The sequence below is a fragment of the Pelodiscus sinensis genome, chromosome 1, assembly GCF_049634645.1.
Source record: "Pelodiscus sinensis isolate JC-2024 chromosome 1, ASM4963464v1, whole genome shotgun sequence".
NCBI lineage: Eukaryota > Metazoa > Chordata > Testudines > Trionychidae > Pelodiscus > Pelodiscus sinensis.
This window is the reverse complement of record NC_134711.1, coordinates 72,803,923-72,818,458: the sequence shown is the minus strand read 5'-3', so window position 1 is coordinate 72,818,458 and position 14,536 is coordinate 72,803,923. Positions and strand designations below refer to the sequence as shown.

General features: G+C 41.4%; 1 protein-coding gene across 4 annotated transcripts in view; it reads right to left on the bottom strand.

Annotated features, from left to right (window-relative positions):
- Positions 1-3,993: 3,993 nt before the first annotated feature.
- Positions 3,994-14,536, bottom strand: part of METTL25 (methyltransferase like 25) — a 94,119-nt gene continuing 83,576 nt past the window's right edge. Inside the window, exons 10-12 of one of the 4 annotated variants that reach the window (XM_075932530.1) lie at positions 10,041-10,115; positions 9,366-9,437; positions 3,994-6,011 (exon numbers count right to left, since the gene is read on the bottom strand). In XM_075932530.1, coding sequence (XP_075788645.1) covers positions 5,925-6,011; positions 9,366-9,437; positions 10,041-10,115 — 234 coding nt within the window. In that variant the 3' untranslated portion in view covers positions 3,994-5,924. The remainder of the gene's footprint in view (positions 6,012-9,365; positions 9,438-10,040; positions 10,116-14,536) is intronic. The other 3 variants (XM_075932524.1, XM_075932517.1, XM_075932512.1) reach the window with 3 other exon arrangements.

Sequence of the window (14,536 nt, the reverse complement as noted above, 5' to 3'; positions counted from 1 at the left end):
AATTAATTGTGTTTTATGCACTGTAACATATTAAAGTCGTATGGTGCTGTGCACTGGAAAATTCTAATAAAAGCCACGCAAGACTTAAAATAGAAATTTTTCACTTGTTTAACATTGACAGTACATCTGCAAGCTTAATGAGACAACCCACAGAGATAAATACATCAACAAATAAGTTCCCACACATGCAGCCAATAGTCTCATCAGCCAAGTACAACTGCCTGGGGAGTTCGTGGAAGATTCCACTTAGTCACAGTTTATACATAGCACATTCAGGACTAGATCATGGCCCTGATACACTCTACTCTGGGGGAACAAAGGGGCCATATACACTTAGCCTAAGGGGGTAGCTGAGAATTATCTCTGGGAAAGACCTTGGTATAGTTCAGGCAACATATCTGAACCATCTGTGATCATCTTTTAGAATGACAGGTATAACCTGAAGGAACAGGATGTTAAGAACACTGCACAACTCAATAGCTGTTTAGGGAAGTTACCATCTGGCATTAAAGCAGTAATAAGGCAGCTTAAATTGCACCAAATGTGAACTGCCCCCAGCAATCTCAGGGAAGTGCAAAGCCCATCTTTCCTCCACTCCAGAAACCTGTGCGTGTCCACAGCTTGTCTGGACCTCATGATTCATTTCCCATTTTCTGTCCTTAGACTGTATTGGTGGAAGATCCCAAGTGATTGAATACAGCACTTGGGCATCTAAAATTAGGTGAAAAAAAGCTCTACAGTACAGACCACTCAACTTATCTTCTGTATCAGGAAAGATAATGAAGCAAATAATTAAGGTATCCACTTACAAATATATAGAAGATAAAAAGGTGATAAGTAACAGCCAGCATAGATTTGTAAAGAACAAATCATATCAAACCAAACTGATAGCCTTCTTTCATAGGATAATAAACCTTGTGGATAAGTCAGAAGCGGTGGACTTGTTATACCTAGACTTTTGTAAAGCATTCGATGCAGTCTCACATGACCTTTTTATTAATAAACTAGAGAAATACAATTTAGATGGTGTTACTGTAAGGTGGGTGCATAACTGGTTGGATAACCGTTCCCGGAGAGTAGTTATCAATGGTTCAGTCATTCTGGAAGCACATAATGTAAGGTTCTGCAGAGATCATTTTGGAGTCGGTTTCTGTTCAATATCTTCATCAACAATTTAGATAATAGCATAGAGAGCACATTTATAAAATGATGGCAGATGATATCAATTTGGGAGGGATTGCAAGTGCTTTGGAGGATGGGATTATAGTTCAAAATGATCTGCACAAGATGGAGAAATGGTCTGTGGTAAACACGATGAAATTCAAGCAATTTATTAGGTAAATAATGTCTGAATCACAGTTTAAAGTGCTGCTCAAGTCTGCCACTGGTAGGATTAGAAGACATATATCCTAGAGTGAGAGAATAGTCTTGTGGTTAAAGCACTGAACTGAGATTCAGGAAACCAATTCTTCTATCTTCAACTAACTCCGTATGTAATCGAAGGCAAATCACTTAATCTCTCTATTCCTAAATTTCCTAGCAGCAAAAGTAGCGATAATACTCCCTTCGTTTGGCTTTTCTATTTACATTGCAAATTCTTTGGGTGTTGGTGTGTTCTCTTATTATGTGTATATATAGCACCTAGCACAATGTGGTACCAATCAAGATTGGGACCTGTTAGATTTGCTGTAATACACATACTACTTACGTTATACACAGATCACTCACATTTTTCTTTCCAGTGAAGGAAGAAGGAAAGGAGTTAAAGTAAAATATTTTCAAAACCTTGGGAGCATGGAAACTTCAAAAGACTAGTGCACTGAGATGTGCCACATGCCATAGACTCCAGTATTAATAGTAAACTGTTGTAATTATATCTATATATATCTATATCTTTGAAAGTTAGGGATTGTAGTTTAGCTCCATGGGTCAGGGTTACCAAGCTTCCTCCAGGGACTAAGATCAGTGGACGATAATCACTGCAGACTCTTGGACAGATCCAGAGAAGTACAATCCACTGGGGTAAATTCCATATACTGCTACATACTGGGTGCAAGAGATCCAGGAACCAAACAAAGAGCTTGTGGTATAAAGGGCCAGCAAGACTGTGTGATTTTGATCCAAACATTGACATGAGATTGTAACCATGAGGAAGTGTATGAAGGACTGGAAAGCCATGTGGAAGATGGATGACATCTGCAAAGTGTAACTTGCATGCAGACTGCATATTGTTTTGTGATGTGTTTTCTCTATAATGCTTTTGTCCCCAAAATAAATGTACTGTGCTCTGAAAGCTGTTTCATCAACCTGTCATTGTCCCCAAGACAGAGCAAACCATACACAGATGTTGGATTCAGGTCAGTGCTTCTGGGATAGCAGAATAGCAGAAAAACTATAAGACCAACTCCTTTGTCTGGAGGAGGTAGGTTGAGGATCCTGCCTATAGGGGGGTTGCAGCTGAAGCCTGAGACATAAAGATGTGCCCCCATATAGACCAGTGAAAGAGCAGAAGTGCAGTTAACTCCAGAACTGCAACACATCTATCATTAAATTTATATAATGCCCTTAATTTTGAAGGCTCTTAAAACATTTTGGCCTGCCTAGTATTGTAACTTGTTGCTGATTCTGGGTTGGAATATAGTAGTCATTCTGTATTAGCAACAATACAAAAGAGCACTAAAAATGCAGAAAAAGTTTCCTTAATAGTATGCACTACCCCAATGGCTCCAAAGCATCATGGATCTGCAAATTACAAGAATGTATCATATGCTGCCCACTCAATAGCTTTCCTTACTTCTTTTTGTATTTCACTTAAAATTATTAATAGAAAGTAAAAACGTTAAAATTACTCAATTACTTTATTAAACAGAGTGAGAGGTCTACAATTACCAAAGCAAAGTAAGTAAATTTTACTATCAATTTCAGCATAGATTTACCCAATTGAAGCTGAGATTCCCACAAAACCTAACCTATCCTACAGAAGACAATAGTAAAACTTCTGTTGGCTTTACAGAAGCTCAGATTTCACTGACTGAGATGAGTTAATAGAATTATGAAGGCACAAAACAAGATTAAATTAACAAGATTAGATTAACTGGTAACAAGAAAATATTCTACAAATAATTAAAAAAGCAAGACCACCAAGGACTGGAAAGGGCCATTTCTTAATTTGGGAGGAATTCAACAACAGAAAATGTGAAAATGGCAGAGGTGCTAAATAACATTTTTGTTTTAGTTTTCACAAAAAACATTAGTAATGATTGGACATGTGACACAGTAAATGCCAGTGAAATGAGGAAAGATCAAAGGCTAAAATTAGGAAAGGACAAGTTAAAAATTACTAAGATAAATTAGATATCTTCAAATAACTTTGGTCTGAGGAAATGCATCCTAGAATACTCAAGGAGCTGACAGAGGAGATAACTGAGCCATCAGCGATTATCTTAAAAAAAAAGTCATGGAAGACAGGAGAGATTCCAGAGGACTGGAAGGGTACATAAGAAGAAAATAAGGAAATCTAGACTGCAATGCTATTCCACATATTTTGAATCAGCCCATTATTTCAAATTAGATTTCGAAATTACAGGGTCGTTATTCTGATGTCCCTGTAACCCTGGTTCCATGAGGGTTCAGGGACGTATTAGAAGAGCAGTTTATTTCGAAATTCAAAATAAGCTATTTCAAAATTAGATTGAAATAAGACATGCAATTACTTAGTTCAAACTGCATATCTTATTTTGACTTACGGGGGCAGTATAGCTGCACCCTGAAATGTGCAAAGGGAAATTTAAATAATCGCGACTTCATTTAAATTTAAATGGCTGCTGCGCTGGGCTGACAAACAACTGATTGGCTGTTTGTCGGCTCACCGCGCTAGTCTGAATGCTCCCGCGCCGACCTGAAAGCCCTTTATCGACCTCCCCGTTATGCCTCGTAGGATGAGATTTACCGGGGAGGTCGATAAAGGGCTTTCATGTTGGCAGGGGAGTGTCCAGACTGCCCCAATCTGCCGACAAACAGCTGATCGGCAGAGCGGGGCAGCCATTTAAATTTAAATGAAGCCGTGATTATTTATTTATTTAAATCACGGCTTCATTTCCCTTTGCCGAACAAACAAATCTACATGGCTCCGGCAACGGAGCCATGTAGTTTAGACGTACCCTCAGTGTCATGCTGGAAGTGCATATCAAGTATGGTCCTACAAGGATCAGTTCTTAGTCTGGTTCTGTTCAATAGCTTGTGTTGTGAGCATGACACAAGAAATAATTCTTCTATTCTATTCTGTGCAGATTAGGCCTCAACTGGAGTAGTGTCCAGTTCTGGGCTTCACATTTCAGGAAAAATGTTGACAAACTGGAGAGAGTCCAGAGAAGAGAAACAAAAATGATTCAAAGTCTAGAAAATATGACCTATTAGCGAAAAATTGGAAAAAAAATCTGTTTGTTTAGTCTAAAGACAAGACTGAGGGAAGACATGATCAGAGTTTTCAAGTACATAAAAGGCTGTTACACAGAGAATTTTTTTCTCCTTCATCTCTGAGGATAGAACAAGAAGAAATGGACTTACATTGCAGCAAGGGTGGATTAGATTGGACAGTAGGAAAAACTTCCGCTCAGGGTGGTTAACTGCTAGAATAAATTGTCCAGAAGAGGTTGTGGAATCTTCCATTTTTGGATTTTTCAGACACCTGTCAGGGATGGTCTAAGACAAGATTTACTCCAGCAATGAGTACAGAAAACTGGGTTAGAGGAGTTCTTAAGGTCCCTTTCAGTTCTATGATCCTAAGAGCATTGGGCACTTCCCCATAAGTCTTGTGGCGGGCCTCTCCCACCTACCCTCTCAAGTCCAGGCCTTCTGGCCTGAGTCCGAAACACAGTTTAAAGCTGGCCCTTTAAGTCAAGGCCAAGGCCCTCCGGCCTAAGTCCAGAACACAGTTTCAAGATGGCCCTCTAAGTCAAGGCCAAGGCCTTCTGGCCTGAGTCTGAAGCACAGTTTAAAGCTGGCCCTCTAAGTCAAGGTCAAGGCCCTCCAGCCTGAGTCCTGAACAGAGATTAAGGTCGTAGCAGGGATGCACCCCAAGCAGGAGGACCCAGGCCCACCCTACTCCACCAGGTCCCGGCCCAGGGCCCTGTGAGCAACCGGGTAGCGGGTCACTCCCTCGGCGGGGCAATCCGGCCAAAACGCGCCGAGGTTCTCTGGGCGGGCGAGGAGGCTCCCGCTCCTGCCCCGGGCCACTTCCTACCTGGTTCCCTGGGGTTTCTTCCCCTGTAGTCGCCCAGCTCACTGCTACCTCCAGGCCGGTGTCTCCTTGGCAGGCAGTCCCTGGGTCGCACCAACTCGCCTCCGCGCCCCCTCCAGCCTCTCCTGGAGTCTCGGGCAACCGCTGCGCAGGAGCTCCCCTCACCAGTCCTTCTCCGACTGACCTCCCAGACTGAGCCCTTCTCCAGGCTTTTATAGTGGAGCTACAGCTCGGTAGGGCTGTGGGGGAGGGGCCTCTGCAGCCAGGTAACCCTGGCTGGGCCCTTTGGGTTCAGTGTGGGACTGCCTCGCCCTGTCACAGTCTGAACTATAACATATCACATCATATCACTTTTTAAGCCATTAAAGGCTTTAAAAATAGTCACACAATATGGGCCTCTAAATTTTTCTGGGAAAATCAAATGCTTAACATTACTTTAATACATTATACCAGGACATGTTGAAATATATAAAACAACTTCAATTTTACTTTCAATATATTTCTCATGATTCATACTTATTAAATTCTTTATTTTTTCAGGTAAAAACAAAATGATTACATAATACTACTAGCGTACTTACATAACTTAAAATAATAACAAAATAAATGTGGGAGTGAATAGTAATAATAGTATCAGATGTAGAGCTGTGAATTATCTTGCAACTGCTTCAACTTGAATGCACTGCTATTTCTTCAGAGCAACAACTGCATAGCATCTGGGGGATTTTACAGGATCAAATAATTTCACTAGTCCAGACCAGGCAATGTTGTCCTGTAAAATGATATATGATTAAAGTACATAAAAATGTGTTGGACTTAACAGCTAAGATATGGGAATGGGACACATTTTGATGTACAAAACAGAAAAAAACCACCCCAAAAACCAAAACTCTAACTTCTATGCAATGCATGAAACAGTTGTGAACTCACAAAATAATGCTTATGAAAAGTAAAGCAATTTGTGGTTTAAAGTCATTAAATTATTTCTTACATGCTCTCATGTGAGTTTGCCACTCACTAAACAAGTCTCTTATGACTTACAGGCAGTGAAATTAAAAGCACAACCTACTAACTTTATTCATGCAAATTCTCTTAACTGGGACTCTTTGGTCCAGCAACATCTGTGGTCTGGGAGGACCATGGATGTTCCAGGACCAGAGAGTCCCAGTGGAGGGCTAGCGCCTGGAAGTCCCGCAAGCCAGCAGGGCTTCCTGGCAGAGCTGTGGGAGCTCCACGCGTGGCTGCGGGAGCCCCATGTGCAGCAGGAGCAGCCTGCTGGAGAGGATATGGGGGATGCCCAGAATGGCAGCAGGAGCCAGGCTTTGAAGTGGGAACCCGGGGGCATGAAGAAAATGGGGCTACCCAGTGTGGCAGCAGGAGGTGGGAGCTGCAGCAGGAGACCAATGCACAGAGGTGGTGGGGCTGCCCAGTAGGGCAATGGGGGCTGTCAGGGCAGCGGGACCAACAAGATGGGGGAGCCAGCTGGGAGGGCAGCAGTTAGGCCAAGGCTGGAGGGGACTGGCGGCAGAATGTCCAGAAATGATCATCGCTTGTACAGCAAAATCTCTCAACCAGGACCAGTCAAGTCCCAAGGGTGCTGGAACAGGGAGATCCAACCTATTGTACAACTGAAGTTAATGTGATTGTTTACATGAGTAAGTTGACTTAGATTTGGCTGTAACACTTTGTATAGTTTCCATAATTTTTATTGCATCTTGTCTAGGAAAATTCAACTTGTGAAGTCAACCAGTTGGGAATTCTGCACCAAAAAAATTAAAAATATTCACCAAAAATTCTACACATAATATTTTAAAATTCTGCAATATATATTTGTCAATAAATAAATAAAGAGACTCCAGCATAGCAGTAGGAAGCACACGCCATTGGTTGCATGGAAGTAGGAGATTATCTTGCAATCACCTCACTTCTTGGCTAGGGATTTGGCAGTGAGGCTTCACCTGACCCTGACCCAGTGCAAAGGTTGGACCTGCTCTGGAAATACCCTGGGTCCTGGCCCCTCTCCAACTGGTGCACCAGGTGTGGGTAGGCAGGCTCAGCCCAGCAGGATCCAAGTATGGGGGATGCAGGTGTCAGCAAGCAAGAGCAGAACACTCCCTCCCTCAAACAGCTCTGTGAAAATGGGGAGGACAGTTGCACGCACTGTGACTCCATATTTGCCCCCATGTCTTGCCTCTGGTTGGGGGGGGGGGCAAAATATTCCCCTGGCATTCACCAGACCAGAGTGATTTACCTCACCATTGGCTGCTCTTGGAATTGACATGCCTGTGCTGCTGAAGAGAAGTATGTGATGCTCTTGTGGCTTCCCTTTCATTTTATGCAGGGAAGCAAAGAAATATATGGGGAATGTGAATTCTGCACACAACAGGTGTAACCAGGCAAGATTAAATCAATTGCTGTATTACATTTTGAGAGGTAAACCAGTGCCAAGTGCAGAGGGTAAGGCCTGATCTTCCAGTTTGGGAAATATACCAATCTCTTCGTGATTTATACCTTGTTGTCATTTGGGAAAATACATCATTAGATATTTTCAAAAATGCCCCTCTCTCTATAAAAATACCAGTTAGAACAAAAGCAAATATGTATTATAACTCATTTGTTCCAAGAGCACTGTAGAAGAGAATAAAGAAGAACTTTCCTTATGATAAAATGGAGCTATTAAAATGAAAAACTTATAATGAAAAAAAAACCCACTCACCCAAATATGTTTAATATGAAAAGGTCACAAAACTTTATTCTGACCATAGCCCACAATAGAAGCTTCAAAGACACCACGGTAACCTTCTAACAAATTACGATTGGATGGAAAATGTGTTTTTGGAACAACATACGTATGATAATTACTTCTGAGTTAATTAGGACAAGCTGGCACTTAAGTGGGTGTAATTTAGTGGAAGCCAGTGTAGTTGCACCAGTTTACTGTGCACCAGATCTATATGTGGCCAATTCAGAAGAGCTATATGTTAATCGGGTGTAACTCAATTGATTAGATACTGGAAGAAAACTTTTTTCATTACATATCTTCACTAAGTAGGTATAAGAATAATCCACATGTATTTTGGAGATGATCCAAAGCCCACAATGACTGCCATCCAGATCAATTGTCAGAAGATGCACTGTTAAAATATCATCAATTTGAAGTGTTAGTATATATAGTTATCAGAGGTATAGCCTTGTTAGTCTGTGTCTGCAAAAATGAGGAGTCCTATAGCATCTTAAAAACTAAGGGTATGTCTACAAAGCACTCTTATTTCAAAATAAGTATTTTGGAATTTTTCCCCCTGAAATAGTTTATATTGAAATAGCACGTCTACACTACATGTAAGCCTTAAAATTAGTCCAAGGCAGGTTTTCCTAATCTGGATGTGCTACCTCGATTTAGAGCCCCAAGAGGCACTGGGGAATAATTACTTTGATTGACCCTGGGGAGGAGTTATTTCGAAATAGCAGCAATGGAGCGTCCACACTACTGCTATTCTGAAATAGCTATTTCGGAATAAGCGTTATTCCTCATGGAATGAGGTTTACAGATTTCAAAATAAGCCGTCCATTGTTTCAAAATAACTGTGCTGTGTAGACATACCCTAACAGATTTATTTGGGCATAAGCCTTCATGGACAAAAAATACATCGGCAGATGCATGGAGTAGAAATTTCAGAGGCATGCATCTGATGAAGTGGGTTTTTGCCCATGAAAGCTTATGCCCAAATAAATCTGTTAGTTTTTAAGACTAACCAAAGGACTCCTCATTGTGATATGTACAGGGTAATGTTTGCTTAGTGCTTCCAGTATTAATTTTAATAATTAATATACCAATACTTGATAGGGAATCAGATTTGTCAGGGGTTTAAATTTTTTATTGTCTCCTGACTAGTAATTACCATGCAATTAAAAGAACATTAAAATTTACTGGTGCAGATTTGCTTAAAATAATAATAATAAAAAACATCTGCTGGGCATATGTTTAGACAGAGATGGAATGGATACTTAACAATTTTGCAACTATGATGAGAATAGTAAGTCTGCAACAGGAACTCTCTGGTACTCAGTGAATAATTTGTTTAAAATAAGCAGACTTCAGGTATCACAAAATATAAAGTAAACACACCTTCTCTTTGAGGTAGCAAAGACGATCCAGAAGTAACAAAACTTCTATACAGGGAGCAAGAACAACTTTCAACTGAAAGAAAGGTAAAACATAATCACAGCTTTTGGAAAGGGAACCAACATACTCCTAAAAAGACTACTCTATCCGCAGAAAACAATTCTAGGAAGGTGAATAAATTTATTGAAAAAAACCTTTACAATTTGCCAGCTTGCCAGTTCTTCCCTAGCTGATAAGTTCAGAAAACTCTAGTAAAGACCCAAGGTCAATGGAATGTTATAAGCAGAGAAAATATTTTATTTGGTTAGCTCTGAGGCATAATCTAACATGTGAATCATACTATAAGTGGTAGAAAGCTTTTGAGGAGAGAAAACATTTTAAAATAATTTTTTGTGAAATATTTTAATGGAGACCAATTTGAATTCAGAAGGAGTCTGGCATTTCTTTCTTCACATTCATAATATCCCTTAAAAAAGAACCTTTCATGTATTTTTTATTATTTTACTGACATCTGATATTGCTCTGGAATAGGATATCCTCCATGTGAACTGTTTTTCTATAGACAGTATATCACACTATAAGCTAGTCTACCACCACATAAAATTTGACAGGGGTCTATTTTAGCCTAATAGTAGATGTAACAAAAAATGTTAATGTTTTTAATCCTGAGATTTTTACCATATTAAATGCTTCCAGTTCATTCATTCTATGCTTGTATTTTTCATAGTAACCCATTATACAGCTGTCCGGGAGCTGCAACAGGGGAGAAAACAAAAAGGATGACAACAATTAAAACCATTCCTGTTACCTGGCCAAGGCAATTTCTGAAACAACATTATTCTTTCTAATTAAAAGTGATAATGTAAAAAAAAATTAGTTCATTTTTTATATTTGAACTTTTCTAAGGGTTATAGTGAGTATTTTTTGTTCTCAATTACCCGAATTCTTTGATTAACTTTAGCATTCTCATGAACATGAAATATGCATGAAGCTATTCTTAAATGAGCACTATACACAGAAATGGACATAACATTCCTATGTCCTACAGTGAATGTCTCTCAAACTTTACAAAGAAATGCCAAAGGGCTCACTTAGGGTATGTCTATACTACGTACTTATTTTGAAATATGTTGTTTCGGAATAATAACTCCCGAAATAGCTATTTCAAAATAGGTGTTATTCCTTGTGATATGAGGGTTTATTATTCCAGTATAAGAAGCCCGTTATTTTGAAATAAGTGTAGATGCTGACCTTATTTCAAAATAACATTAGTTATTTCGAAATAATGCTGCAGTATAGACGTGCCCTTATAGAGCTAAGGGAAGGAGAACAATGTGTCATAGCAAAAGAAGTAGGAGTCAAGACTCTTGCATTTTATTCCTGGTTCTGTGACTTATTTGCTCTCAAGCCCTGGAGAGTCTCACCTTCCTCTGTGCTCCAGGTTACTCCTCTGTGAAATAACTATAATACTTCCATATTACATTTCCTCGCCTGCAATTCTCTGCAACTTCCTTCTCGTTCACCAGATTGCCAGGTGTGGTGTTGCCAATGCTTGTGATATTACAGGTACTACAGTTTGGGGCTGGTTTTGGTGAGACAACACAGGCATCTCTAGAATTTTGCCTGTATGACCTGCAGCTTCCCCATTGGAATGGCAGAGATAATTATGCTGTTTGTGTTAGAGGCAGCAGCTATTGGGAAGTGGTGGCACAATAGTGCTGGCCTCTACTCCAAGTCTGGCAACAGTGGCTTAACACCCCCATAGCGCAGGTAGAGTGAGTTAATGAAGGTAAGAATTGTGTGGTAGCCCTCCTATAGAAGACTGGAGAAAGAGGAATAGCTCCTGGACAATACCATGGCATTAGGAAGGGGAAAGCAGTTGGCTGCAGGATTCTGCAGAGGAGGAATGGGACTGGGGTCTGCAGGATCCTAATAGGGGATTCTTCCTGGATGGAGTGGGGACCAAGGAGAGCTCTAGGCAGTGAAAGGGGGAAGTGTGGTCATCTTGATCAAAATTCTCAAACTCAGCTCAACTCAGTATCTACAGTTACACAGACATTAGCAAGTTATTATGTGTGTTTTTCACACACAGTGTGTCTGATCTACACAGGCAGATCAAGCAGTATTTCTAACTACAGGCAGTCCCCGAGTTACGCGGATCCGACTTATGTCAGATCCGTACTTACGAACGGGGCTTTCTCGCCCAGGAGCTCGCAAGCAGCGGGACCGCTCAGAGAGCAGCGGTCCCGCCACCTCGACCTCCGGGGCGAGAAAAGCTGCTCTGGGTGCCCCTGGTCTGCTGGGGACCGTCCCCAGCAGACCAGGGACACCCGGAGCAAAGCCGGTGAGGCGGAGGGGTTCCGCGTCTCTGAGGCTTTGCTGTGGCAAAGCCTCAGAGGCGTGGCACCCCGCCGCTGCTGTGGCTTTGCTCCCGGTGTCCCTGGTCTGCTGGAGACGGTCCCCAGCAGACCAGAGGCACCGGGAGCAAAGCCGCAGCGGCGGCGGGTCCCGCGCCTCGCCGCCACTGCGGCTTTGCTCCCTGTGTCCCTGGTCTGCTGGGGGGGGGAGGGCGCAGCTAGTGCGCCCCCCCCCCCCCCAGCAGACCAGGCTTTTGTTGTGGACTCTGGGGTAGAGCAGCTGGGGTGCTGCCGGGTTGGTCCTGCAGGGACCTACCTGGCAGCCCAGCTATTCTGTCCCAGGCTCGAGATTCAGACGCTGTTGAAACTGATCAGTGGCTGATTCCAGGAAGCTGGGGGCAGAGCAATTCTGCCTCCAGCTTCCTGTAGTCAGCCCCTGGTCAGTTTCAGCAGCAGCGGCTGAATCTGGAGCCAGTTCCAACTTACATACAAATTCAACTTAAGAACAAACCTATAGTCCCTATCTTGTACGTAACCCGGGGACTGCCTGTACTTGATTTGTGCACACCTGTCTTTATTCTACATATGGTTCTCAGAACTGCAAGTGTGTGTTTAAAATGTGAAAACTCTTAGGGTATGTCTACACTTGCAGCCTAATTCGAACTAGGGCTGCTAATGTAGGCATTTGCAATTGCAAATCAAGCCCTGGATTTAAATATCCCGCGCTTGATTTGCATCTTCCCGGCTGGGTGCCATTTTTCAAATTTACAATCCCGAAATAACTGCCCGCGTCTACACGCGGCAGTAAAACGGGCATTTGAAATAAAGCCCTAGTTCAAACAACCTGTTAAACCTCATTTCAGGAGGAATAACAGGTAGTTTGAACTAGGGCTTTATTTCAAACACCCGTTTCACTGCCGCGTGTAGACACGGGCAGTTACTTCGGGCTTGTAAATTTTAAAAAAAAAATGGCGCCCGGCCGGGACAATGCAAATCAAGCATGGGATATTTAAATCCCAGGCTTGATTTGCAATTCCGAATGCCTATATTTGCAGCCCTAGTTAGAATTAGGCTGCAAGTGTAGACATACCCTTATACAAATGCAGAGACCACATTATTCTGGGATATTTGGACATTATACTTAGAATGCAAATCACTAAAGGAAACAAAGAGCATGCCTGATGCTTTGCCAAATCCTCCTAAAGTTTTCAGTTCTGCAGTGAACACGCTCAGGTAATACTGGGAGTGTGCACTGCGGCCAAAGTCTCTTATCCCCTCTCTCTCCACAAATTAACACATTTTTAGTTGGTTTTAGGACATCTTCAAGTTACCTTAAGTTTTAACGCACTATTGAAATTAATGGGATTTTGTACATGTGATTCTTGCACCCCTCTTCTGAAAAAAGAAAGCCACAGATCATGATTTTTCCTTTAATTTCCCCTTAGTCTGTCAACACCATTATGTAATACTCCACAATTTCTCTGGAACAGCTGTTGCCAAGGAGACACATTCAGTATGGCTCAGTGGTGGGAGAATGAGCAGGGGATTTTAGATAAACAGAGATGTGCTTTCTTATTTTATTGCCCAGAATACAAAGGCTTAATTTTCAAGTGCGAGAACGGCCTACTGTGCAGAAATATCTGTACCAAACACATGATTCCCTTTTCTTTTCCTCTTGACACAATGTAACATGATGTGCCCTTTAGTACCGCTTGATATTTTCTTATACTGTATTAGTACTAAGCAGCTCTAGCAGGGCTATGGCCCCACTGTGCCAGGTACTGTATAAATGCCTATGAAGATACAATCCTGATCTGGCAGATAAGTGACACAGAACAATGATACAACCCTTTGTATATTTCCTATACATACATATGCATTTGCCCCCCGAATCTTGCAGTTATAGATGGATACATTGCGAACTAGCATCATCTTTATTCCACTCAGTCTAGCTGAGTGAAAGATTTCTTATCAGCATTGTGGTCTTGATGAAAGATTTAAAGGAATGGGTACGAGCATTACATATTAGCTCAAGGTGAGTATTTCACATGTGCTGGACACTGTAGAAGGCAATCTATGTGAGAAGACAAAAAGCAGGCTTACGGACTCATGCTGTTGGCAGAATGGAGAACATATATTAATAATCTCATAGGCTTCACATGTTTGTACCATGGACCACACTTTAATAGAAGTCAGGGACGCTTCCCCTTTCAGTGTGGTCCACCTACCGTCCCATTCACAATCATGTAGCCACTCTAGCCATTACTTACTTATCAACATAATAGTAGGAAAATAGTTTAGAATCTTTTAATGCAATTTAGCAGCTGACAACAAAAAGGAGAACCAGTTCTCCATGGACTACCAGCAAATGCTCAGCAACCACCATTTGTCTAATCTGATTACTCCATACGCTGCACTACATCTTTATAAAATGAAACAAACCAATATAAAAACAGACACTCTGCAGCTAAATTCCAAGACCAGTGATGCTTGTAAATGAATGCATGACAACTGACAATATTTTGGCTATGTGGATAGCAGTGGTCAGCAAATAATATGTGGATAGCAGTGGTCAGCAAAGCCTGTCTTATCTTTCTTTAAAAATGTAAGGTTGTGATCAATTTCATCGATTTCTTCATCACTAGAATCTAATCTGGTGAAACACAAAAACAAAGAACAAAGGCAGGTGCTGAAATGGTGGCAGGTTTAAAGTGAAAGTTGGGAAGCAGAAGAGTAGTCATAACTAGATATGCAATAGCATCTCATGACATATAAGACTAGGTGGTTTAAGGATGTTGAATTTAAATTAATCAACTA